The sequence below is a fragment of the Electrophorus electricus genome, chromosome 6 (assembly GCF_013358815.1).
Source record: "Electrophorus electricus isolate fEleEle1 chromosome 6, fEleEle1.pri, whole genome shotgun sequence".
NCBI lineage: Eukaryota > Metazoa > Chordata > Actinopteri > Gymnotiformes > Gymnotidae > Electrophorus > Electrophorus electricus.
The window spans coordinates 4,753,418-4,780,395 of record NC_049540.1 but is presented as its reverse complement, the minus strand read 5'-3'; the positions used below and the strand labels follow the sequence as shown (position 1 = coordinate 4,780,395).

The following is a 26,978-nucleotide window of genomic DNA, read 5'->3' as shown; positions in this document are numbered from 1 at the left end:
TTGCACAAACAAGAGAAAATACTCCATCAAGCTTATCTTGCTTGGATGAACGCAACGCCAGCATTATTTGTGAAAGCTCTGTCGAGTATCAATACCGATAACAACGGTGATATGCTTCTTTGTAATCCCGAGAAACCGGCCATTAGTTGCATTAAATTGTGCCAGGTTCGCTCTTCTATTGCGTCTTTTTACTGTCACTATTTAGATTATTTCTAGTTAGTAAATTAAATACTTCTTGAAAATGCAGTCGAGTCAGTCTGCGGAAAGGAAAAGAGGGTATTTTAATAAATTACGAAGACTTTACTCGTGGAAAGTACAAGCGTAAGTTTGCTCGTATGAAACCTTGCGATCATTTTCTAACAATTTGCACACAAATTCTTTGTACTTGTGTTTAATGAGATTCAGTGAAAGTAGTAAATGAAGAACTACAGCGGCTGAGGTGAGAGAAAGTACTTTTATTTCAGTCCTTTAAATCGTCAGGCGGTTTACTACCAAAACTTGCACAATCATCATTGTATCAAATTTCATTTGAATGTACTGAGTACAAAAACAAATCTGCATTTAAAGGTAGTTTTGCGATGATACCAACAAATAGCGCAACACCTTACTAGGCAGAAACTAAAAAATGTCAATCAACACTTAACCAAAAAAATGTTTTGATATAAATTGACACAAAACTATTTTAAGACTACATAATGCATCAAATTCTGCAAACCCGAAGACCCGAATGCTGAGGTATTTGTGATGCTTGGTGCCCAAAATGTCCCTGATGTTGTTGCCTGGGAAGCTGATATACAGCAAGTTGTTAACCTAATTAAAATAATAGAAAAACAGATTGTCTGACCCTAGAGTTAATGTAAGGTCGCTTCCAGGGCTACAGTGTACTCGTGGGGGCGATTTTCCATGTGTGGCCCCTGTGGCCGGCACAACCTTCAGATGGGTCACAGCTGAGCAGGACAGAGTACAGGACCTGTGTGTAGCCTACGGGGGGGGGAGAGAGAGAGATCAATAGGCACCTTTAGAAACTGATAATGAACAGCCAGTGTCCTCTGCATGGTCAAGATGCTGGAGTGGGGGGGGGGGGGGGGGGTTGATACAGGGTCAAGAGGCTTTAACCTCATTTAAACCAGGCCACCTGTTTCAACCATGCACACCTTAACAAAGGTCTTGTGAAACATGTTAATTGTTACATGTACTCTATGTAAGGTCTCAAAGGCTGGCTGTGAAAGGCATACTTGCAGTGTGAGAGGGGGATTTAGGCACATGCTAACAAACACAAGTAATTGGAGCAACTAAATTTTTGGACATGAAAATCATATTGGATTATCAGCATATTCTTTGGGACTTTCTATGGAGAATTAAGATATCTTCAATGTTTATCAAGTTTAGCAAGCACTAGAAGTAATACCTTGAATTTTGCACATGCAATTCCTTTGCAAATTTTATAGTTAATCGAAAACAAATGAGACAAGTATACATTATGCAATATTGAATGTACATATTAGATAGGTTTAAAAACACATTTAGTGGCATGTAAATTAATGAATGCCATGTTACTAATCATCAACATAAATATCTGTTCGACACATAAGTCATTAGTAAGTGGACCTAAGGTGTGGGGTGGGGCCTACCTTTTGGATTGTGATAAAAGGGGCAGTTATTGGCACATGTGTCGGGGTGCGAGTCCCAGAAACCATCACCGCAGCAACAGAGCGGGGGAAGCTCCACCCCCTCCTTCTCCAACCTCTCCTTCATCTGGACCCGCATAGCCTCGACATACCTGCCAGGGGGCCGACATCACCCGTTTTACACATCTCATATGTAACACAGTGCTGCTGGCATGTATGAAATGGACCACCACTGAAAGCACTGATTATTGCATAGTGGACATGCTGTACATTCACCACTCAATTTATGAAAAAGTTTAATTCATTAGAAGCAACTAGCAGGTTTTCAATACAGGCCATCTGCTGCAGTACAATCGTGCAAGCCTCCAGCACTTCACACGTGATTCACTGCTGACCACAGGAGCAGCATTAACTAGATTTTTTGATGGGATGCCACTCTCAAGCCAGCAGTGATAGACACGTATAAAAACGCAGTCACTGTTCCATGGAGAATGATCTGCCCCCAGTAATATGAAGCCAGCAGTAGTCATGTAGCCAGAAACTTACCAGTGATGAACAGGGCTAAGGGTGGTTGTCACAGCATGCACAGCAACAGAAACAGTAATAATCCAACATAAAGTGGGCCTAATAAAGGCTAGGGTGTGGATGGCTATGTATTCCTGATCAAGAGTCTATAGTTGTGAACATACAGCACATGCCTTAACTTCATGTGTGTCAAAGGGCATAGCTGGAGGATCACAGCTCTGCACTGCTTAGTGTCCTGCCTGTTCTAGCACACCTGCAGTGCTTCATCAGCCGGTTACTCAAATTGCTATACTCTTCGTGAGCTGAACTGGGGGTGTGTTTATGGCAGGCAGGTTGGCCCTTTTTGGAATGCGACTCCTCTTCCGCCTTCACCTGGCAGTCTCTTTGACCTTCTCTGCCCTGGCCCTCCGTTTCACGCCTTGCCCCTCCTCCTCCTCTTCCTCCAGCCGGAGGCGCTGCAGTATCAGGAGCTCCCTCTCGGCAGCATCCCTCCTCCTCTTATCCTCCAGTCTCGTCTCCTCCTCTCTCCTCAGCAGCTCCTTCTCTGCCTTAATGCTAGAGGCAGAAAAACGCGGCAGAAGGCAGATAGCCGCCACCCATTGAATAAAGAGCTTTTAGTTTTTTGGCGAATATTTTTCACTTTACTGTTTACATTTTAAGTGAAGCAGAAGCAAAACAACAATTAAAAGACTAATTAGAATTAGTTATGTACATCAGCAGATCTGTCTCAATGCAATTGGATTTGACAATTTTAAAATTCCAATTACCAGGTATGATCCTTGCAGTGAATACAAGAAACTGACATCTGACCATAATTCTGTACCTGTTGTGTTTTCTCGGCCTTTCTGTTCTGAGCTCATTTTTGGGGGGAAATTAAAGTTCCATAAATGGCCATATGGAAAATGCTGAATCATTTCTCCCTCTCAAGCTAACCAACATGAACAATGCAAAGCAAGGCAGAAGTGGGGGAAAATAAAGAGGAAAGGGGTTGAAAATAGCGACAGCATGGCATGAACAGTCACAGTCAGAGGCGCAGAGACACCAGTGAACCAGCGTTTCTGACCATGCCCATCTGAATGTGCAAAAAGTACAGGATCGGAGATATAGCATAAAATGACCTAGTGAATAGAACCCAGGTGTGTGTGTGTGTGTATCTATGTGTATGTATGTGTGTGTGTGTGTGTGTGTGTGTGTGTGTGTGTGTAGGATGGCCACCTAGCAATCCTCTTCAGGTGTTTCCTGTGACACTGCTGCTCTTTCACCTGCTCCCGCTCGATGTCCATGAAAAGACGCCGATACATGAGGAACTGAGACTGTTTCTGCATGAATGAAGAATGCTTTAAAACTGGAGCCTCTTCTACAGTGTTATAACATACATACTTTAGACTGGTGCTCTTTAATCCATTCCTGGGGACCCAGCAGACTGTCCACATTTTTTCCCTATCTCAGCTCCCCACACACACCAGCACCAAGCCATTAAGGACACTCAGTCCCTGCTACAGGTGTACTGGCAGCTAGGCTAGAGGAAAATGTGGACCACTTGGTGAGTCCAGAGGACTGGGCTGATAAACACTGCTTTATATGCCCATAGCATAAATAAAATATGGCAGCAAATGAGGGCTGAAAGGTAGTGCTTTTAGTTTTTTTTTTTTGTTTTTTTTTTAAAGTATATGTAATTGGCATGTAATCAGGACTGTCTAACCCTATAGAGTAGTAAAAAAACTCAAAAATAATGGCTCAAAAATAAAGTAAAATAAAAAACAACCTTTTCAAATACAAGCTACTCTTGATATTCTTTGTTACTATAAGACAATATATAAGACATTGCTATCAGAGTGGTACTAATCAGAACCGCTAATTAGTATGACTGCAGGGACTCGCTACCATTCGTCCCTGTTTTGAAGACATCTGAAATGTAAATATTAACAAAATGACAAGAAATTTGACCGGTGAAAAATAATTTTCACTATGCTGTCTGGCCTATTGCAGCCTGACACTTCTCAGTGTTCTGAAGAAGAAGCTATGGCATTATTAGTGAAACATTGCTGTCTATGTACATGCTGCCATAGCCAGCTAACTGGATGGTGACTACAAGTGAAACATTCTTGCAATGCTTCAGTGAAAACTCACAAGGGTGTGTGTGTGTGTGTGTGTGTGTGTGTGTGCATGTGTGTGTGTGCATGCGCAGGGGTGCAAAAGGGGTACCTGCCACTGATATAAATCACCATTAGATGGCAATACCGCTTTGAAAGTTAAAACAACTTATCACAGTCTGTTGAAGCCTGTTGATGAGAAGTCAGTGGTGAGCATGTAGCATGTAGCTGACTACCATGGCCCTGTATGAACTACCAAAAGTAATCAGGGAGAACCAAGCGGCATGGCTCCCTTTGAGGTGAAAAATGCACTACATTCTCTCCACCTGTCGCTTTAGCTCCTCTTGGTCCGCCCCTCGCCACAGGTCCCAAGCTGATTGGTGGTCGGTTCTGCCTTGCAGGCATGTTGGATGCGGCTCTCTTAGCAGCCCTGTGCCCACCTAAACCAAATGGATGCAGAATAAAGTGCTGGGTCAGAGGGATGGTCCACCACTAAATGCCAGCACTCATGTTGTCTGTTCTCCTTTGGCTTTCATTCTTTGCCAATATCTTTTGTATTTTTTGGTGAAGTATCACTTTAAGAGATAGCTGAAAAATCCTAGTGTTTTTCCACTGAAGAATACAGTACATCACTACTCATAATAACTGGAAAAATGGCAAGTGATGCAAATGACTCTATAAAACAACCTGGCTCAAATTCTCCTACCGGGTCATTCTGAAACGTGACTTTCTTGCTACTGTGGCTCTGCATATGAAGTGGATGATCATGCTGCCCTGCTAACGGAATCTCTTCCTCCCCTCGGAGTCTGCCATCAATTTCCTCCTCCTCTTCTTCTTCTTCTTGGTCCTCCTCTGCTCTCCTGACACAGGATACAGATTTCTGCCACACACATTCAGAAGTAGTGTTAATGCTGCATTACTTTACCTCTGTGGAGGGGGGAAAAAAACATCTTGTAGACCTATCACTGATAAGCATTAAATACTCACGTCTCTTCCTGGGGATACCTTCCATTTTCCTCCCGGAAGCCCTGACAGATCCTCCCCATCTTGAACCGTCTGATGGCCAGCCAGGCGGTGCCTCACCTGCCTCATGACTTTGCTAAACTGTGAAACCAAAGCAAAATGTACAACCCACCACTGCACTTGAACTGAACACAAGCAGCATAATGCGCCTCCCTTACCTGACAGGGATATTCATTAGTGTCATCAGTGCTAGGGGCAACATCTTGAGGCTCAACCCAGCATGGACCAGGGCCACAGATGGCTAGTTCCCCTTGTAGCCAAGAAGGGAACAGACTCTTTCGAGGTGTGAGGCGCTGGGCTGCGCAGCTGGTCTGTTGGACAGCCCTGCACTCTTTCTCAGCCTAGACAAAAAGCACAACAGTGTCACACAAAGTCAATGCGCATAACATTCAAGTCAAGTTCGAATTAATTTGTAGCAAAAAGATCTGCGAATTATGAATAATTTCATTTTACCATAAAATTAAAATCAAACCTCAGTGCTCTGGAATAAATAAAAAGACCATGTTCAGAAACCTTGGAAAGAAACCGTCAGAGAGAATTCACATAGCAAGTATTTTTAGCTATAGTGTTTAGTAAACACACAGTAGTGTATCTGCTTTGCTAATGCATAAACACACTATAAATGATTCTCCCTTTGCTTAAGGACACGTGACATTATCGGATTTAACGCTTAACTTTTTTTTTTTTTTTTTTTTTTTAGCATGCAGGCTCTTATGGAGCCACAGAACCTTTTAAAAATCTTTGTCAGTACTGCAACGTTTTTCCCACATGCCATTTAGAATTTACCATTTCGTATGACCTCTGCAGCTGCCGCTGTTTTCGAATTCGGGCTTGGTGCGATACGCGTCTGCGTACCGCGTCCTGAAACTGGCGCAGGCTCGCCTCTTTCTCCCGACGGCTGTCTTCATGCAACTCCTCAGTGAGCATAGCACGGACCTGTCACAGCCATGGACAAGAAAACGCAAAACTCATGGCTGTCCCAAACACTCCCTCACGTGACTGATACGTAGAGTGTGCTCAGAGTGTATTTTGCATTGTGGTAAACAAAGTCAGACGCCAGAAGGAGTCGCTCTAAGAAAGGCGTGCAACACTAATCCAATCTACCGGGGCTTACCGCGGGGTGCAATTGGTTCACGTCCCCCGTCTCGACCCAGGCGCCCACTGCCACCACAGCCGGATTTCTCTCGGCCAAAACCTTGTTTTCTTTGGCCTTGAGTCGATTTTTTGAAATTAACGTCTTCCCTCCATCTTTCACTCGACTCGTTGGATTGTTCTCGTTCCTTTTAACGTTTCTTGACTGAAGCATTTTCAAAATTTGCCTAGCTCTGCTGGCGAACTAGTTTTCACCTGCCAACTAAGCAGACCCGAGTAATTTCAGACAGCGAGCTAGCTAACGCTAAATATTTTTCTAAAATTCATCTGCCAACAAAACAGACCTGAGTAATTTCAAACAGATAACTAGCTGAGCTATCTAGCGTTACGTAGAGCCCTGGCTAGCAATCTAGCGGTTAACTAACTTGCTAACTAACTACCCTTCTGGTACCTCCTTCCACCAACCATTTAGCTAGCTAGCATACTATACCCAGCAAAGGACAAAGCGTAACTGATAAACCCCTGAAATATGGCATCAGAAATAAGTTATTTTAAAAATGTCCATTCTAGCATTACTACCTTAACTGAATTAAAACACTGTAGTGACGCTATCAGCATCGCAACCATAAGTTCCCGCCTACTCCCAATTCCATTGGCTGACTGTAGAAAAGGTGAGATTTCATTCGTCTTCTGTGTTGTCCTTTAAAGAGGGAGTTTGCAGCGCGCCTTCTCAAATTGTTGTCCTAAGGGAAAACATTACCTGCTATATATTAGTTCCTGCGTAATTCAATATTCACTTTATATATATATACCAGTATATATATATATATATATATATATATATATATATATATATATATATATATATATATATATATATATATAAAGGGTGTGTGTGTAATTTATTCTCCCCCTAAAATTCTCTAAACTGTCATGTACATTAGGTGACGTGAATGCCGTGTAGGCCTAAAAACTATCTGTCTATCTATCTATCTATCTGTCTATCTATCTGTCTATCTGTCTATCTATCTATCTATCTATCTATCTATCTATCTATCTATCTATCTATCTATCTATCTATCTATCTATCTATCTATCTATCTATCTATCTATCTATCTACCTATCTAATCTATCTATCTATCTATCTATCTATCTATCTATCTATCTATCTATCTATCTATGATCCCGATGTGATAAGCCACCTATTTGTTATCCTCTCCAGCTTGTACAGTTATGCATGTGCATGGATCAACACGAGGGCTGGAGGCAGCCCTGGACAATGCTCGCTCTCACCGGCAGTGCCTCGCGACAAAGCGTCTACTGTTCCTTTCCTATGATTCAGCAGGCGCATTATTTCAGAGACGGAACGGCGTGAACTCCATTTACCCGGCAGCGTTACATAACGCTCGATGTGTTGCCATGAATAACGCTGCCGACCACTCGGTGCGGTTGGAGAGCCCAGTGATTTATTTCCGCTTCAATATACCACCGCCCTTTGCAATTTATGCAAACTGTACACCAACCAGCCTTTTTTTTTTTACTGCAAGGGATTAAAGCTGGAAAGGGCGAAAGTACATTCTGGTACTCAGTTGTCGTAGGACAGTGACTGTCAATATTAGAGCAAAAGGAACCTGAATTTCCTTGAAAGTGCTCAAGTAACAGTGCATGTAGTATTTTCATCCTATATTGTCCCCCACAGTTAAAAGAGAATAAACCTAAAGAACATAAAAAGATCCTATTCAGAGCTATTCTTTCCTATAATCACAGTCACTATGCAGAAAACGAATTAAACCATTTTCGAAACACAAAACTGGCTCATGAATAAATAATGTTCATTCACAAATCAAATCAAAGTCAGCACATAGAATGAAATACATCCTTTCACCTACATGATACACATCAGCATTGGTAAGACCCCCAAAAGAAATCTGTTCTCAAAACATCTTATTGAATGATGCAGAGCTACATTTGTTTTTTGTATTTTTCAAAACATTTTCTGCATTTCTCTACAGATGAAGTGAATATTGGTAAATATGGGCCTATTTCTGCTTGATGTAATTCAAATTGGCTGAAAATTATATTGTCATTGAAAAATTCCTCTGCTGTAATGAAACATATATAGAAAGGTTTCAAATACAGTATTTGAGACCAAAACAAAAGCTGTATCACCTACACTGCAGCAAGTATTTATATATCCTATTTTTTTTCAATGAAAGGAAAGGACATGAACATTGAAAAGAAATAAAAATACTGACATATACATGAAAAAAATCTTGTGAAGCAGGTATTTTGCATATTTACATATTTACATTTCTGTCTCATAAACAAAAGCAAGCACACAAAAAGGCCTTTTCTCTCTCTCTGAGCAGCACATGGGCTTGGTGCAAACGGATGAAGCGTCAGCTACTCAGGTTGTGGGCAGGTTGGTGCGCACTGCCTCGGTGGGCTGCCGCCTCGGAGGGGAGGGTGCAGGAGGAAGGGATGAGTGGGCGGGGCCACGGGTGCGAGGTGGTGAGGGGGCGGGTGGGCTCCGGCTCTGGCCCTGCCTCCGGTGGTGGTACGCAGGGGGAGAGTTGGTAGGGGTGCGGGGGTAGCGGCGCGAGGAGCGCGCAGGAGGCTCCGGTGAACGGGATGGAGGGGCCAAGGAGCTGCCGTAGCTCGGTGGGCTGCTGCCTTCAGAGGTGCATGTTTGGCACAGTGATGGCGGCTCATCGGTGGTAGGGTCCTAGGTGAGCAGACAGGCACACTTTCACTCCCACAGACATTCTGTCTTCTAGGCCTGTTCTATTTTATGTGGTTCTCTTTGCCCGTGGCACCTAGCACTTCTCAACTGCACTGTGAACAATCACTTCAATCACATATAAATATAAAATGACCCATGACCAGTATGTATTAGCACCTATGCAGTATGTATGAATGTAAAATCTAGGATCCTATGTGGACAGTTTTGACTAATATGTGCTGCTGGCTGAATCACAGGCTGAATCATGAGTTATGAGCCACACTGAGGTAGTGCTACATATGGGTATTTCTGGGCATAAGTGTGCTAAACAGGAGTCTTGATTTTATGATGGATATATTATGGTACCTCCTCTTTCAGGATGTAAAGTGACACTGGATTTCTGCACTCATGCTCGGTCATTATCGGAACCGCTTCATCTAAATATGCAAATGAAAATAGATCTATAAATCCATTTGAGATGTGACATAGGCAATAGTATATACAGTACTGATAAAATATGCAAGTATTTTATGCTATATTTGTTTTTTCTCCAGTAGAATTAGCTCTATTAAAAGACAATAAATGCTGGCATTAATATTAGCATTAAGATACTGAGCTAACTCTTAATCCCCACTAGGTTTCATTGTCAACATATTTATCCTGAGAGATGCATTCCATTAGCATGAACTTCAGCTGCTTTACCTTCAGACTTGTCCTCATGTATTATATCATGGTTCTGAGGGTCAGATCTGAGGGTCAGTATATTTGCTTTCTCCCTCTGTCTTTTCTTCCTGCAATAGGGATCATGATGAGAATAACATTATTAGATATTTGGGGGAGAAAAGGGAGACAGTTTATTGTTGCAGTTTATGCTAGTCATGCAGAAAAAGCAAACAAAAAAATTACAACCTTTTTGATGGCTTCCAGCAGGCACACACTGTTACCAAGGTTATTAAAAGAAAGATGCCCCCTGTGGATAGTATAATGTAAAGAGAGCTTCTTTCTGTAAAGACAGGATAAGCATCTTAGCAGCCCTCATTTACATTCAAGAAATAAATATTTACGGTGCTTATACTTTAACTGATGTGTTTTTACTTTAATTTGACTTGAGGCGAAATACATTTTTGCTGAAATGTGTGAATATAGTGGATGATTTGTGAATGAAAATTATGATAGATTATAATAAGCATGAAAAAACCTCAGGTTATTCTTTGTTGAATTTGATAAATAGATCCGTGTATATACTATTATTTATTTTAATTACTATATTATTATAATATACTTGTCACATCATAAGTGATATGTTAGACTTCAGTGGGATAAGTGTGAGATTTAACTGATGAAAATGTGTCAGTGGGTGAAGTATTTTACTTTTGCTTTTAGACTAATTTCCTGTCAGAATATGTCTGGCTTTTCTCGGATGCTCCTCACTCACTGTAAACTGTGAGTTTGACTGGCAGGCTCTTCATATTGCTGATGGAGTTCTCCGCCTGGCAGGCATAGATGTCGTCATCCACCATGAGCACTCGCCCGATGCTTAGGACCTTTTGGTTGGGGGACAGCATCAGGCGGGTGTCGTTGGCCAGGGGCTTGCCTCCCTTTGTCCAGCTATAGGTGGCCTTGGTGCCCGCATCGTGGGAGCAGTTCAGCGTGAAGTGCTCAGTCAGCTCCAGGACGGTGGCTGTGGCCATGGCCACGCGTAGCCTGGATATGGGCTCTACGATGAACATCCGCCAGTGAACCATTAGTTACATTCTCTGACAGCTGATGGGGGTTAAGTTCTATACCCGAGCACATAAGTGAAGACACCACAACATCCCTGTGATATCATGCTGGGTGACAGTTGTACAGTTACATATAATCCTAAAGAAATAGACCAAAAATACTACTAGTATGGTAACAAGAGCATTAAGCCTTCTATTCACATTATGCAATTAAGACCATGCTAATTGGTGGCTTCTACATCATGTTAATTACTATCTGTGTCTTGGCTCAAAGCACTACTTTAACTCTTTGTTCATGAGTCTTTCACCACAGTAGAGTAGATTGGCATACATTTCCTTTCATAGAAAGACATATACCATCTACAGTGAGGTCGATGTTGCCTTCTCCCGTGAAGATGTCATCAGTGATGGAGATCTCCACCTCGTACGTTCCCTCGTCGGAGAGCTTTAGGTTGTGGAGCAGGAGTGTGCCATTCTCGAACACCAGGACGCGGTCTCGGTACTCCGTCCGCAAGTTGCCGATGATCTCCGTGCCAATGGACTGGACCACGGTGACCGGCTTGTCCCTTTTCAGTTGCCACTTGATGACGGGTGGGTCTGAGCTGGTGCTGGAGTAACGAACGGAGAGCATCGCCTCCCCTCCCACTGCTCCCCGGACCAGAGTCCCCATGCTGGTGATGTTCACACCTTCGATGCCCCCTACGCACCGGGGGTGGTCAATTTTAGTGCTCATTTGTTGACTGTCAGAATTGTTACTTGCTCGGGATTTGGACTAAGTGGCTATGATACACACATGTTATTTTCTTGTGAAATCAGAGCTAATGATGTGAAGTGAAGCTGGGTGTTTTTACAGTCAGGCCTTTTTCATACACTCCCATCATCTGCCTCCCACATCGCATGAAGGCGGCACTTAACCCGTCTGTTTTAATAAGCGTGCTCCCGACTCCGGCTAGGTTTCTCCTCATCTCCACACGTGCTCAGCTGGATCCCTGTCACACTGCTATGCCTATTAAGCCACAATGGCACTCGCCAGATTGAACCATGAGGGGGGAGCGAATAACGGCCAGAGCTCAGCCAACACAAATGAGCTACGATATAACTGAAATGGAAACATGTATCAGTATGCTACAGCCTGGCAATAGTGGCTGGTGTCAAAGAGAGCAGGGTAACATGAATTCAATACTTTCTTTCGTATTTGCTAAGTTGGTAAAGTTAGTGCCTGAGACTTAGAGACTAATGAGGAATGCTGGCGATCATTAAATGGCATAAATGCCTTAATGAGGTTTAATGTAGTGGAGTGGCACCACCTCCCTTATTCTGCAGTGAGAAATGCAGAAAGCCAGTGTGGGGGCTGCCTGTCTCTGTGGCAACGGCTCTTGGCGCAAGAGTGGACGATCTGGGGCACGGATACAAAAGGCGGGATTGTTTGGTCTGCCCATGAATGGTGGCCTCAGAGCAAGGCGCGGGTCGGGGCGGCCAGAGAGGCAGGAGCGCACAGGGGCCTCCGCTGCTGCTGCCTGTGACAACATGGGACAACAATCCAGCGAGACCGGCTTCTGAAGCGGGCGCAGTGCAGCGACTAGCTGGGGTCTGGTCATCGCCGGGGGAACCTTCCTGCGGCTATGAATGGGAATATGAAGTGCACCGCGAGAGCCATTTCCTTTTTGGCTCCCAGCATCTCCTCATCTCAGGGCTTTATTGTCCTCTGGGGAAAAATCTTGTTTACACCAGCCAGAGACAGCATCAACACTAACAACTACACTAACTACCCTAGAAAGGTTTAAAACAAAGGGCTGAGTGTATTCTAGATGTTGAGATTATTCTGTATGGATTGTTCTAGTCTGGAAACCATAAAAAGGTCAAATGACAATAAAATTTTTTTAATTAATTTGAGATTACATTGTTTTGTTTTTATTTTCAATATTGTATTCTTAAACTGGAGATTTTTATTACTAATCAGTTACTACCACTCTGACTAAACTGACTAAAAAGAAATCATTTTGCTGACCATTTATTTGGCAAACCTCCTTGGAATCATCAACTCTGTCACAGACTTTTCATATTCCTTTGGGTAACACTTTGCCAAAACAAGTCACTAAGATCTCCTGCTGCCTCAATTCCCAATGTAAATGCTGAATAAATCCTGGCAGAGCAGTAAGCTTTAATTGATAGCGGCGGGGGAAAAAGTGAGCTGTGCTCCTCTTACCTGACGGGAAGAGGAAGAGGAGGTAGCAGAAGAGCGGTAGCGTGGGAGCGGTCAGCATCCTGGAGCACGCCTTTCTCCCGGCCTTCATCGTGGCTCTAGCGCTCGTGCTCTGCCCAAACAGTCAACATGATTTGTCCACTCTGAGCACATCCCCCCAAGTGAGAGTACTGCCGTTCCTCCTGAGGCTGGGCTATGGCAAGGCATTACACACACACACACACACACACACACACACACACACACACACACACACACACACACACACACACACACACACACACACACACACACACACACACAGAGAGCGAGTATGTGAGTTATTGTAGTTGTGTGTGTGTGTGTGTGTGTGTGTGTGTGTGTGTGTGTGTGTCTGGTCTTACACACCACATAAGTCAAACAGTCTGCACGACGTGATGTGTGTGTACCAATGCACTGCATGATTTTTTTTTGCATGTTTCTGTGTGTGGGGCTAAGAGTGGTCACCCGGGACAAAATGTGTGATGTGGCACATGATAGGATACTTTCATATTAACAAACTAATAAACTCTTCATAACCAAACTTTGGTTTTCAATTAATTGAATTGCATGGAAAAATGATCCAATGGAAAAAAAGTCAAAATTACAAGCATCACCTCCCCATTTATTAAAAACACAAAAACAAAAAACAACCAACCAAATAAACAAAACAAAACCACAGCCAGAAAAGCATGACACCACTTCTTGGCTCCTGTCTTCTTTAAGCTTAAAATCACGACAGGTATTCCAAGAATACTGTAAGCAGGAATGTGTTTGTCTTCAGGTACCATCCCGCTCATTTCCTGCCCACGCATCATTTTAAACAGTCTATCTAAACAATGGTGGCGAAAGCAATACTTGAACCTTGGTTACTGTAGAGTATACTTGCAGCTGTTTCTGAAACCTGCTGCTATCCCATCATTCATAGCTTCAGCAGCAGGGGAGGCAAGCTATGCAAAATGGGGCTGCTATGTTTTTGCTGTGATCCAGGATCAGACTCCCCACCTGTACATCATTCTGAAGTAAATTGAAAAACTGATTTGAGAACAGTTTTTAAAGACAATGCCCACCCTTATGTTGGTGTAAAATGGACTAAATGGGATAACAGAATGTATTGTTGGCAGATCTTATTTGGAATGAAAGCCTGGTCATGCAAACGAGGTTGATGGACTTCCAAAAGAATTCAATTGTTCTCAGTTAGATGGGAATGGTACACCAAGATTCTGATGATTTGTACAAATATAGTTCGTCGTTTGTGAAGCTTTATTTCATTAGCCAAGACTGGTGACTAAAAATGTTTCAAAGATGTTGTTTGGACTGAAAATGGAATGCTTGCTTTAGGGTTACTGAATCATCCTCACTTTGCACCTCTTGAAAATCTTCTGTCATCAAACCCACTTTTGCCAAGCAGGCCTGTAGTGTGGTCAAATTCAACCATTCTGCCTACACAATATTTCCTGTGATGTTCTTGGAAAAAGCTCTTCTAGTTTTACATGCACAGAGCTATCAGGGTGTTGAGTGAAGTGATGATTTTGTTAATGACTTGTCCCTTTCCGTTCCTGGTTTCATTGAAGCTGAACAGACACATTCACAAGAAAAAAAAATGATATTCATTTATTTATGCAGTTTAGGAAAAAAGGGGCAAGGCATGTCCATGCCAGCTCCTCCACTTAAAGGTTGCAATACCTGGAAGCCAGGTATATTGTTTAATGTTATTGGAATGGTGGGTTTAAGTGGATGTGTGTTCAATATTGCCCTCTTCTGGTTTTAGTGTGACTAAATGGCCTCTAAAATGATTTTGTGAAAAAATAAAAGCACAGGTGAGAGTACATGTGACCACAAAACACAACCATGAATATTCTACAAAGCCTCCCATCGGGGGCCAAACACTGAACACTTTCTTCTTCTTTCTCTTTTTCGTTTTTTGTTCTACCACCATCTGGTTGTAACAGATGGCTCAAGATGGCTCAGTTTGTATTCAAGTTTGGCAGGCTGATTTGGTTTCTTACATATAATCTGTGTAGCATTTAAGTACCATTTCAGTGCCCCTCTAGTGCCGTCACCAGGCCAAAATCACTTGCTATCCTATCTACTATACATAGTGCCCCACAGACATTACATTTCAGTTTTCATTACTGGTAAACCCCCCCCCCCCCCCCCCCCCCCCCCAAAAAAAAAAAAAAAAAAATGTTGACATGCCCAGAAATGCAGTTTTAGTTTCATCTTTGACAGTCTACAATTCTGGGCCTTTCCAATCTGCCATATAATTACAGTCTCACACCAACCCATCTCTACATGAATATATAGAGAATATCTAGGCTGTCCAGAATGTTAAAAAATAATTATTTATTTAGTTTTGGGGCTATTACGAAACTCTCATAAGAAAAACCAAGCGCAAATGCTGTTTAATCTAATTTAGGCATGTTTGATCTGTTTACGGTATTTATGTAATGTGGACTACTAAGACCAGCATTATAATATACATTTAAAAACCTGAAACAATACACTGACCCAAATTTTCAATGTTTCAAATATAAACAGGCGGTAAGGTGAGAATGTTCTACCTGGGTCCTGGATCTGGGAACACCCTCTATGGAAAAGACTGCCCCCGTGGGTTTCATAGGAGTTATTCATTACAGTGGATTAACCTACTGTAGTCACAGCCAGTAACATCTACATAACAGAAAGCAAGGTCTGGGAACAGCAGAAAGACAAAGAGGCAGGCTTATGTTACAGAATACATTTTCCAGAATACATTTTCCAGAATGCATTTTCCAGAATACATTTTCCAGAATGCATTTTCCATTTTTTTTAAAGCCTTACCAGATAAAGATGAATTTTAAGGCAATTTTTTTGATGTTATCAACATGTAATTTGTGAATATCTGATGCACACATGAATGTAGTGCTGAGCAGCTATCCGCTTGGATTATTGTTCTCTCGGATATCTATACTTTCCTTCAGATGTCCTTCACTGATCTTCATTTTACTTTGAATTTCTGATTTCACAGTCACACAAATTGGAAATGCTCCATTAACTTTAGCTATTGCCATGATTTTAGCTGAGTAATCATAGCTTATGTAGTGTCTAGTTTTTTTAAATAAACCTGATGCCTACCACTTTACATAGACAGACTACTAAAACGAGAAGTTATGTGTCATTTACGTTGACCACCAACTCAATGCAAAACTTGACTAAAGTAACAGAAACATATAGTGATCTGGATGTGTGGGATAGAGAGCTAGTTCAGGGTACAAATGAAGGTACCACTATCAAAAATCACTTTCTTGTTGAAATCAAGAGTGTTTTCTTTATTAAGACAAGATCCAATCATTACCCGAAATGGAGCAATCCTGTATATGGCGACCTCATAGAAATTCCTGCCTAGACCAAGACCACAGACCACTGGACTAAAACACGGCACATCAGCACACATGATAAACCTGACAAATGAGTTACTAAAGTTTATGAGCTAAGTTTAGCCTAATACCTTTCCTGTACGTACTTTTTGACTATGAAGCTGAAAACCCCCTGATAGTCTTAGCTTGTTATCTTTGTTAGCAGCCGTTGATGGTCTTCAGTTATGTTATAGTATATCATAAGTATATAGTGTTATAGTATACCACACAAGAGGATAATGTGATGTAAATCATGAAAAACAAAGACAGGAAGACACTGGAAACAACCTGCATGGCACCATGAAAAAGCTGGTGGCAGCATGGAAGAGCTAGCCCAGAGGTGTGGCACATGGCGCATGCAGAGTGGCGCACAGCGGCATGGCAACAGCGGCATGGCAACAGTGGATGAGATACGTGCCAGCCTGCAAGGCCCCATACAGGACAATGAAGGTTTGCCAACCAACCGCCTAGCCAGAAACCTGTGGGAGTCCAGAAATCCATGCTGAAACCTCAGAAGGGGTAGGTACCACCACTGTTGATGGCAAACCTCCTCCACAGACATTAAAATCAGACATTAGCTGTTATGACTTGAATTAGTGGTGCAGTTCGATGGCTGGTCTGATAAGGCTACAATTAGTGAGACCACTGTGCTTCAACTGGGGTTGATTTACATTTACATTTACAGCACTTCACTGATGCTTTTATCCAAAGCAATTTACAGTTATGACTATATACAACTACGATACAGCAATTAAAGATTAAGAGCCTTGCTCAGGGGTCCATCTGTGGCAACCTGGTGGTGATGGGGCTTGATGCAAGAAGGATTGTAAGGGTTGGAAGCCCTCCTCAATGTGCGTGAGCTCTCAGTGCTAAGGATACAGCTCTACCAAACAAGAACCTGCCCTGCATCCATGCCAGAGCCTGCTGAGATGCACCCAACAGAAAGTGAGGAGGCTTGCAGTTTTGGATAGTGAGCCACTCTCTTGCTGAAGCATGCCTACCCCTAACTGTCCTGAGGACATTCTAGATTTAGTGCAATGGGCTGAGCTGGGGTGGAAAATTACGGGTGATGCCATCCAGATGGGGAGACGAAAGAGACCCACCTCAACCATGAGTTCTGGTTCACCAAAATTCAGGACCTTCTGTCAGGTATGGGGGCTCTGCTTGACTTAAGACTTTGCACCACTTGGCCAGAGCGACGTTTGCCCTCTTTGGTGAACTGACGAGACCTGTGACAGCCCTCACTGCTATGGGAACAGGATCGGCTCTGTGGTGTTGACAAACAGAAGTCAGCTGCCAAAAGGAGCTCAGGTGTCATAAGCACTACCAACTGTTAGATTCTGTGAGGATGCTGGTGAGGGCAATATGGTGGAGTAGACAGGGGATGCACACAAGTTAGCAGGCTGAAAGAGCTGTGAGGAGTGTGCATTGACACCTTCTCAACACTTAACAAAGACTGCATCAACACTGACCTAATGCAACACCACACACACAGGCAGAGCTAAGGGGGGCATCCTCTTGAGGCTCCATAGGTTCCTATAGACCAAGAAAGTTAGCTTGCATATGAGAGAGAAATGCAGGGAGGTGTATAGACAGGCATGGCCCACTCTGGCTCTCACTGTATACACTCATTTTAGCAGCCTGTCACATAAAAGTGAGCGTAGGCAATGGAGATTAATGTCAGCAGCCCTTCATGTACATCTGTCAATTAAGCAGGGTCTCAGTAGTAGGTTACGTGCACCACAGCTGCACATACCTGTGCCAAAGTGGAGATGAAAGCAAGAGCAGCCAAGGGCAGGAGAGACGGGACGCGCAGCAGAGGCTGATCTGTGGACTGTGTTGCTATTGGTAACAGAGGGGAATGCATATTTCATAACTCTCCCACCCCCACCCGAGTCCCTGGACGTGTCAGTGTGAGTGGGAGCTGCGTAGGCGTCAAGTGGGCTCAGAGACTCCAATGCAACTTAAGGCCCTCATTCAGTCGCCAAGCTCAGCTCGACAAGAAAAGAGATGAGGCCGGTGTGTGCGTGTTTGTGTGTGTGTTTCTGTTTTGTTCATTCCTCATATTTTCATTTTATTTTACTTTGATTTGACCTTTGCGGCTGCGACTGTCTATTTTTGAAGCTGTCTGCCGACAAGAATTTTTTGACTCTTATAATCTGTTGGGCTATGTAGTCTTAAGAAAAAAGTTAGCTTCTGAAATAGAGTGCACAAGCCCATAGAGATGGGGGGCGTTATATCCCTGAGACAGCATCCTCATAACCATGGCCACGAGTACCCTGTCACATTCACATTGGTGTCTTGTGCAAATTGTGACCTGTTTTACAGTATTCCCTCACATACTGTACCTACGCCTTGTGTACCTTCTGCCAGCTGCTGTTAAAACCAGGTGAGATGGGTTTAAGAGCAGATGTGTTTAAGGCACAAGGGAGCACAAAATGACTGACTCGACTTCTGCTTTCTCCTGTCAATTGTGATGTGTTCACTGGTAATAGATGAGCACTGTAGCATGTACTGCCTTGTAAACAAAACAAAACAAAACAAAACAAAACAAAACAAAACAAAGCCCACACACTTTGAGGGGAAGCGCGGATGAAGATATTGAGGAAGGAGGAAGATTTCTCAATTTAAGAAAGAAAACTTTGGGAAGGTGACAAGCTCATGGGCTGTGAGTAATAAAGACATAATTCAAGCGTGATTTTCAAGTGAATTGCCAGTAAGATGTGCATTGTCGTGCCCATCGTGTGTTTTTGCCACCTAACAGCAAGAGGCACCATAGCAGCGTGTAGATTTAACACTGGCAGCCCACAACCCCAAAAGTCCCACGTGATACATTTTTAAAGTGGGACCATGTATTCAGGAGCCTGGGTCACGCCTGCCTAAGAGATTGATTCATGCCTGCCTAAAAGATTGTCACCGTCACTAGCAGTTGTCATGAGCTGACTGACAGATGCTCACCTGGCTTCTCCATACACTTTGCCTTAATGTGATGACCTCTTTAATGGCTTGACTATTTAACTATAGCTCTGATGAATTTCACAAAAATTACACATTTTTACTCACTGCCTCATTCACACTCAGTCTTCTCCATAAAAAAAAAGGAAATGCTTGTTTTCTGATTTCAATTTGTCAAGCCTGTCAAAATGTATTGAAAAACAGCCCTGACTGATCTTGTCATTTGAAAACCAGAAAGCAAGCAGTCCTTATCATGTGGATTGAAGCAGCAATTCTAAAAGAGTGGACAGAGAATAAGGGAAATCTGAGGTTGGAGAATATTATTGTGAAGTTGAAATTTCTCTAGCATCTCTATTTTTGTTTCTATTCAAAGTCCATTTCCAAAATGACACATTCGTTAGTCCAGTGATGTAACGTAGCTGACCCGAGTGCCGCAGGGCACAGGCCAGGACGCACAGACTTCCTCGATGGTGCAAGACATTTATTAACATTACGACACAGGTGGCACTCACACATAACACTTACAGTAAACATGACTCTACACTTAACATTAAACGAAGAACACATACACTTTAACAAGGGACTACACAAACTAATGTTACAGCTACAGAGATAGACATTAACACAAACGTAGCAACAATGACCAACAGTGAGCACACGCTGACATGAGTTTAAATAGACAGACAGACATTCACCATTAAACCCTGTGCAGTTGTGTGCAATCCTGGGGGGCGTGGTTACAAACAGTACAAATGTGAATCCTCTGCACGCGGCGGGCCATACCATGTGACTCGCGGGGGAAGAGCCTTCTGTGACAGGTGAACATATGAAGAAAAAACACCCAGAAGCACTGAATCCAACCCCATTTTGCTTTATTAAACAGGCAGAACAAAGTCACACTAAAAAAGGCAATGGTCTGTCTTGTAATAAATGCATACTCTCATATTATAAGAATACAGGCAGGGAGGTGAGCACAAAAAAGAAAAATCAAACTGAGAAAAAAATCAGTAAATGCATTTTAGCCTGTTCTGACAGATGCAACAGACATCATGCCTTAAACCAAAAATCTTTTGAAAATGTTTCTAAACAATCACACCAAACCCCCTAATTCTAAATTGACCTTGTGTAGAAGCTATTTAACATGCTGAGAGGCTATTGTGTGTCGCAGACTGCTGTCCAGGCTATAGTGGAAGCAAAGGAAGAGTAAAAGGTCACTGATCTGAGGTCAGGCTCCAGACCTAGTTTCTAAGTTTACACTTGTATATGTATCATACACTGAAGGTTGCTCTTCGACAAAAGAAGAAAAAGAAGAAGAAGAAGAAGAAAAAAGGACCTCTGGTTATTGCAGTGACGTGCTTACTCCGCCATGCTCAGGGAAAGCGGCACCGCCAGGGCGGCCATTTTCTCTGGCTACTTCTGGTCCCTTTGTTTCTGGAACAGGAGATTAGACTGTGATCAAAATGACTTCTTACACAGAATAATGATTACGTACAAAAAAAAAAAAAAAAAAAGGATGCACACGTATGTTCTCTTTTTGTGTTTGAGAAATAAATATATTTGTCAGAAATGAAACATAAGAAACAGTGTACACCACAGCTATGTGTAAATACACTGTATTTACACAGCTATGTGTAAATACACTTTAATAGAAGTTAATAGTATAACAGAGGTGTAAATGAGTTTCAAGAAATATCTTTTGATGTGATGTTATGGAAATCCAGACTTTGATATTTGATATTTATTACTGAGAATCCAGTCAAACACACACAGGTATTGCATTAATATTCATAAAACCACTGTATTTGTATACCGCCATTTACTTGCTGAGTCACTTTAATGCATTGTAATGCATTAGTAGTATATTTACCAAAGACATATATAATGCTTAGCTTTTAAGTCAAAGCACACTGTAGCATTATACGCATTTACCATGCATAAATAAAACAACTGAGAGGGTACTCCCATGGCATTAACTGGGTACCACTGGTATTATTGCCTAGCAACAAGTAATTAAGGCAGCATTGCTAGGATACCGTTTTAGTCACAATGAGATCTGGGGGGGGGGGGGGGGGTACTGACTTCAAGCTGAAAGCTCTGTAGACCGTATATTAAAACGGGTCCTTTAGAATCCTTGATGACAATCTCATTGAAATCTGTGTTATGAACAAATGTTTTTTCCCCCCGTTAGCCTAATGTTCACTGCAAATGGAGCAGTCAAGCACAAATGACTTGAGGCCTGAGACATCTTCAGTGAAGGAGACAAGCGTAATGATAGCGCAGCACTATCAAACAAGCACTGTATATCCTCAGCAAACCATTTTCTCGTCAAGAGTGTCAAATGCATTCCAAACATTTTAAGATGGGGAGTCTGGGAAGGAAAATGTGTAAATGAGGTGAAACCGTGAATTGAGTCTGAAAAGTGTGAAAATGATACAAATGTGAAAGTTTTTTCTTGCTTAGATGCTATTGTCTAAAATGGACTGGTGCCTAAAACCTTAATAAACACTCACATAAAGTCCACAACAGTGGCTTATTGTGCAAAAATGAAACATGTTTGGACACAATCAAATCCTCAAGAGAATAAACGTGACATAAATTGCAAATACTTTTAGGTTTTACTTTTGTTCCTCTCTCTTTCTGTGATGGATCTGACTGTGAACTATTCAACAGCTACTGAAAATGGACCATTATATATAGTGAAGCAGTATTGCATTAATGCCAAGGTATTGCTTTTATATCACCATACCAGAATGTTTTTTACATTTTTGATGGCAAACTGAACCCCTCTGAATTTAAGAAGGAAGTCTGTCATTGGATAACTGCTATAATTGCATGTGATATGTTGTTTTAACATACTCTTTCTTATACATAACTGCCCTAATGACATCATACGGTACTGTGTTGATAGTGTAGTTATTAGGACACAATTCAGCCTATCCTAATATGCATTGATAAGTCATGAAAAATGTTTTCAGATATTAGACACACAAGAAGACTGTAAGCTAAATTAACAAAGGGAATTTTGCTGGGCATGGACCAAGGTCTGAAGCTTTGCTATTGTTTTCGGTAGCTACTTAACCAAAATTACTGGCTTTATGTTTTGTTGAGGGTTGTCAGGTATTAGTATGCATTAGTGAGCATCTTTATTGTGGTACTGAAACAACAGACTGGCCTTTAGACATTTGAAAGTTGAACAAAGGTTCATAGTCATTTTGGAAGCAAAATCTTGCATAATTATGATGATGTTTGGGAGGTGAGTCATCTGTTTCAAGAGTATGATCTCATTTGTGTGAAACTGTTTTCAGAATTGTTAATGCAGTTGGAGCCACAGAAGCAAAAGACGTGTTTGGAAAATGCTGCCACTAACCCACTACTAACCTTAACTATTCACAGCATTTTTAAAATCTTATTTTAAATACTGATATGAAAAAGATTGTGATATTATGTATGTTTTTAATATTTTACCTAAAAATGATTTGATTGAGTTAATATTTGGACTAGTTCTTTCCTGTTGATTCCCTATCTAAAAGTGTGAATATCAAGGGGCTTTGGAGACCCAGGTGTCCATGAGACAAGGAGGAGTGGACAGGTGTCTCCCATTGGGGCATAATTAAGTGTTTGTAAACAAGGTGTTTGTGCCTCGGATGTGTGCCTCGAATATTGTTTTGCAGAAAGTTATCCCCAGTGCTTACAGATAATTTGACAAACAGCCTTGGACACTTCCGCTTTGAATGGCCAGTCTGTGTGGCAGAGGTGTGATAGTTCTCATAAAGCCTCATGACACAGACCCTGCTAGCAGAAGCTGGGTCGTCAAATCACATTTCTGTTGCCAGATTTCAAGTTCTCACGGGCAAGCTCAAGAAGTGCAAAGGCAGGCTTGCCCTCAAAGTCTGCTGCAGGAGAATTTTGCAAAGCTAGCATTAATAACAAATGGGCATTAAACACAAGCATTTAGCACTGCTTTTACTGGCCTGCTGCCAGTGTACTGAGTAAACAGTCACACACCTCTTCCCGTGGTTTGTCGTCCTTCATCTTCTTCCTGGTCATGTGACCTCGGAAGCCGGCCTGGATCTTAGTGGCAGCCTTGTTAGCAGCTGGGTCGTCAAGGGGGATATCCATGATGTCCTCGTCCTGTGGCTGAGCGCACCCTTCCTGCATGACAGAAGATGAGGGCAAGGGCAGCTATGTAAGGTGTTAGTGAAAGCAGCGAATGAGCATTGGCACAACCTGTCACATGACCCTGTAGAAGTGGCACGGGGATGCACAAGAGAAACCTTTTGTTAGTTTGGCCTGCTTATTGACATAACAGTGATTCATCTCTTGCTACCCCATCTGGTGAGCACATACGAGGGGTGAGAGAAATAAATTAGGCTGACATTTTGCAGTGAAATCTCGTTATTTGTTAACCACTGAAATTTACAACCTGACATTAACAAACAGATTCATCATTGCAGTATTTGTGATGTGCTTGGCCTGCTGTTATTACAGTACCACTGACAAATCTCAAATTTCTTTTCCATAAGCCGTTAAATTCCGCTGAAATCCCTTTTGGCTTTAATGAGCCAGTCGGCAGGTCGAAGTCACACTTCCGTCCCAACGGCTTTCTGTGATGCCATTTCCTTTCTCTGCACTCCCAGGCGTACATCCAGGCCCTGTCGCACGTCCCTGTGGGGGGCCCAAGTTTCCAACAGCTCATCTAATTTGGCTCACCTGCATGGTGTGCGTGCTGGCGTTTGGGGAGCACGGCCTGTGCGCAGGAGCCAGCTGAGCGGGACGGAAGCGCAGTGCTCCCCTGGGGCACCGCCACAGATATGTGGGGATAAACACTGATCTATTACACACCAAACAAGCCCTCGAGGGCCTGAGGACGGCTTTGAACCGCTAGCCTTTTCGGACGGCAGGGTCGGCATTTGCATCAAGACCATAACGAAAGGCATATATGCCTTCATGTCTCTGAGGTACACTCAGATACATGGACGGTCCATGTTTAGTTAGGAGCCGTGCATAGAAATCGTGCCTCTCTGCCCCTTGAATAGGCATCGGTACCGAGACCAATCATCATTCAAGAAACATCTTGCATGAGAGCTCCACTTGCGAGCGGGTGTCATTAGAACGGTTCCGTCAGCTTGGAACATGCAAATGACCATCTGTCTCACCAGCCACAAGCCTTATCTTTGGACTAGAGTCAGAGAGCTGGTGTCTCTGGAATGCTCTGAGCCCTCCTACAAACACTCAAGTCAGAACCCACGCAAGGGACGACTTGTGTAACACCCCTGGCTGCATGTGTTTAGCCATTGGAGAGAACAAGGAGGAAGATGACTGTTTTTTTTCCCTTTTTATCAGTGGATCTTGACTATGGAATTGTCCTCTGACAGCTGGAAAACTTTATTCCATTTCTGCCAAACAGTGACAGATGAACGGAGACAATTAAGCAGCAGTAAATATCATCATAGCAAGGGCAGTTCAGCTGGGACGTGCATTTCCCACAGCCCATGTGAAAGTGCTAGTCACACTTCTTTTACCAGACCAAATCTTCACTCAGCACAAACCTACTCACATCTCCACCCCCACACATGCACACACTCACACACACGCACGCGCGCACACATGCACACACACACGCACACACACACGCACACAGACACACAGGTCCCTATAACAAAATTTATTTCTACCATTTTAATGCAACCATTTAAAGTCAAATACAAAATCCTGAGACAAGGAGTGTTGTTCCAAGAGGCATCTGTGTTTAAACATTCTGAATGTTCCGTTCATTGTCAAAGAAGAACATGAGTATAAATTAAATTGTTCCTTTAGAGCTCCTTGCCATGCACAATAAATGACAGGGCATGGGAGTTGGACCTCTTAGGTGTAAAGACAAAGAGAAATATGTTCAGAAGAGTGCCTCTGTCAAGTGTTTGCCAGTTTAAGTCAGCACACATCACTCACTGGATGAAAATTAACCTACATTTCCATGTTTCAAAGAATACGAAAAGGAAAACAGAAAGCAAGTTTTGTACGAAAAAATAATTTGTAAAAGGACATTCCAACCTGTGGCAAACTTCCTTATACTAACATCATATAAGGTATGTTGAAAGATCTTTACTAACCAAATTCTAACCGGTGGATACTATAAATTAAAATGACAAGTGAAAATATCTCATATCTCCTTGAATAGTCTGAACTGACGTGTTCAAGTCGTTGTAATTAGCTAAACGAAACAGCAATAAAGTCAAGTCAAGTCAAGATGTGCTTTAATGTTTCATGTAGACTATTTTTTTCACTCCATGTATTTCGCCATTACCGTTATCAAAGTCGCAGTATTTTAAACTATACACGCAGTACAACAATACAAGACACCGCTTGACAGACCATTATATAACGACTCAGCAGCTGCAGGTGTATTATCTGCCACTCGTTGCTGACACCGGAATGTGTAGGTTGCATTCTGAAAGACAACATCGCTTCTGACATGCGAGTCTGTTTAGTAGCACGACGGTTAATTGATTGTAACTATCAACGAGAAACAAGAAAATTAACCTGCAAGTTAGTCGAGCTCAGAAGTACATCAAAGCTATACAAATATAACCACGAAAGTTTTAAAAAGGACTCTACCTACTTTCCGACAGTCCATAGTGGCGTAAGGAAATGAAATGTTTCTATAAATTACAGTTGTTGTCCGATAAAACAGTAGTGAGGGATATCACAGTAAAGGCGCCAATGACGCAACGATGCTTTTCTTCTCCTCTACTGAGAACGTTCCCTCCCTTGCACTCCGATTCTGTATGCAATAACGCTGTAATCTAACTGACCAATCAGCTTCTGCGACAGCCCAGGTGGCATCCCGCCGCTGAGGCTAGGACTTGGGGACCCAATTACGCTGCTCTAGCGTCTTCCTTCATACAGGCACACCCTTTCAGCATACATACCCGCTTGTTTTGGGTTATTTCTTGTAGTAGACCAAGCAGTCCATAGTCCCTCCAATAATATTAAAAACACTATTTTGCCCTCTCAAACGCTATTTACATTTATAATAGACTGTTTTATCATTAATTACTACCACTAATACAGGTAGGGACAGATAGATTGAAATGTTCGTGTGATAGAGTTTACAGATGAACCTGATCAGGGCTGTATGCCGCTGGTTATGACCACGTAACTACTGTAATCTGCGTGTTGCTCATTTCATGAGATTACAGTCTTCTTCTGCTTTCACTTCCTCATTAACGTCTAACAGTATCCCACTGTGGCGCTTAATCCCGTAGTTACACAAAAACCTTCTTTATGAACACCGATTACCACCAGCTCCAGCCCTGTGATTTGCAGCATACCTAACATGACGTCTTTTTGCGCTGTTTCTTCTTTTGTCATTGTTCAGGTTTTAAAACATAGTCCAGATTTTTTTTTTTAAATAAAAAAAAAAGAGTTTAACATGAGTGGCATAGTTAGGACACAGCATATGTGTGGCACATTGTTGCAAATTTGCAATCTGACATTTCAGTGGAAGAATGGGAAAGATGTCATATTTAGGATTAGCGAACCATCCGCAAATTGGGCAATAGTGGTGCAAATTCTGTGGGATAATGGATGGTACAG

At 42.4% G+C, this 26,978-nt stretch overlaps 3 protein-coding genes across 3 annotated transcripts; all 3 read right to left on the bottom strand.

Moving 5' to 3' along the window:
- Positions 1-440: 440 nt before the first annotated feature.
- Positions 441-6,990, bottom strand: ccdc15 (coiled-coil domain containing 15). The gene is made up of 10 exons (XM_035527611.1): positions 6,384-6,990; positions 6,056-6,205; positions 5,428-5,610; positions 5,234-5,350; positions 4,953-5,126; positions 4,573-4,686; positions 3,369-3,472; positions 2,526-2,708; positions 1,632-1,780; positions 441-981 (listed from the first exon to the last, which is right to left on the bottom strand). Exons 1-10 carry the CDS (start codon positions 6,573-6,575, stop codon positions 875-877), a joined length of 1,473 nt encoding a protein of 490 aa, XP_035383504.1. The 5' UTR covers positions 6,576-6,990; the 3' UTR covers positions 441-874.
- An 821-nt stretch (positions 6,991-7,811) lies between these two features.
- LOC113580992 (hepatocyte cell adhesion molecule) lies at positions 7,812-13,199 on the bottom strand. Its single transcript, XM_027015865.2, has 7 exons — positions 13,015-13,199; positions 11,166-11,507; positions 10,520-10,801; positions 9,994-10,087; positions 9,787-9,875; positions 9,451-9,521; positions 7,812-9,087 (listed from the first exon to the last, which is right to left on the bottom strand). The coding sequence occupies exons 1-7, from the start codon at positions 13,100-13,102 to the stop codon at positions 8,770-8,772; spliced, it is 1,284 nt and encodes a 427-aa protein (XP_026871666.2). The 5' UTR covers positions 13,103-13,199; the 3' UTR covers positions 7,812-8,769.
- Positions 13,200-20,237: 7,038 nt separating this feature from the next.
- On the bottom strand, positions 20,238-26,168 carry nrgna (neurogranin (protein kinase C substrate, RC3) a). Its single transcript, XM_027015867.2, has 3 exons — positions 26,002-26,168; positions 23,388-23,534; positions 20,238-20,813 (listed from the first exon to the last, which is right to left on the bottom strand). Exons 1-3 carry the CDS (start codon positions 26,014-26,016, stop codon positions 20,793-20,795), a joined length of 183 nt encoding a protein of 60 aa, XP_026871668.1. The 5' UTR covers positions 26,017-26,168; the 3' UTR covers positions 20,238-20,792.
- Positions 26,169-26,978: the final 810 nt, after the last annotated feature.

Excerpts from the sequence above, each read along its gene's own strand:
- LOC113580992 (XM_027015865.2), bottom strand. The coding sequence starts at position 13,102 with ATGAAGGCCGGGAGAAAGGCGTGCTCCAGGATGCTGACCGCTCCCACG. Across the intron at positions 11,508-13,014 it reads CCTCTTCCTCTTCCCGTCAG|GGGGCATCGAAGGTGTGAAC; the intron begins GTAAGAGGAGCA and ends CCCGGTGCGTAG. Across the intron at positions 9,522-9,786 it reads ACATGAGGACAAGTCTGAAG|ATGAAGCGGTTCCGATAATG; the intron begins GTAAAGCAGCTG and ends TTGCATATTTAG.
- ccdc15 (XM_035527611.1), bottom strand. The coding sequence starts at position 6,575 with ATGCTTCAGTCAAGAAACGTTAAAAGGAACGAGAACAATCCAACGAGT. Across the intron at positions 6,206-6,383 it reads TGAACCAATTGCACCCCGCG|GTCCGTGCTATGCTCACTGA; the intron begins GTAAGCCCCGGT and ends TGGCTGTGACAG. Across the intron at positions 3,473-4,572 it reads AAGAGGAGCTAAAGCGACAG|AAACAGTCTCAGTTCCTCAT; the intron begins GTGGAGAGAATG and ends TCATTCATGCAG.
- nrgna (XM_027015867.2), bottom strand. Across the intron at positions 20,814-23,387 it reads ACGACAAACCACGGGAAGAG|AAACAAAGGGACCAGAAGTA; the intron begins GTGTGTGACTGT and ends CTCCTGTTCCAG.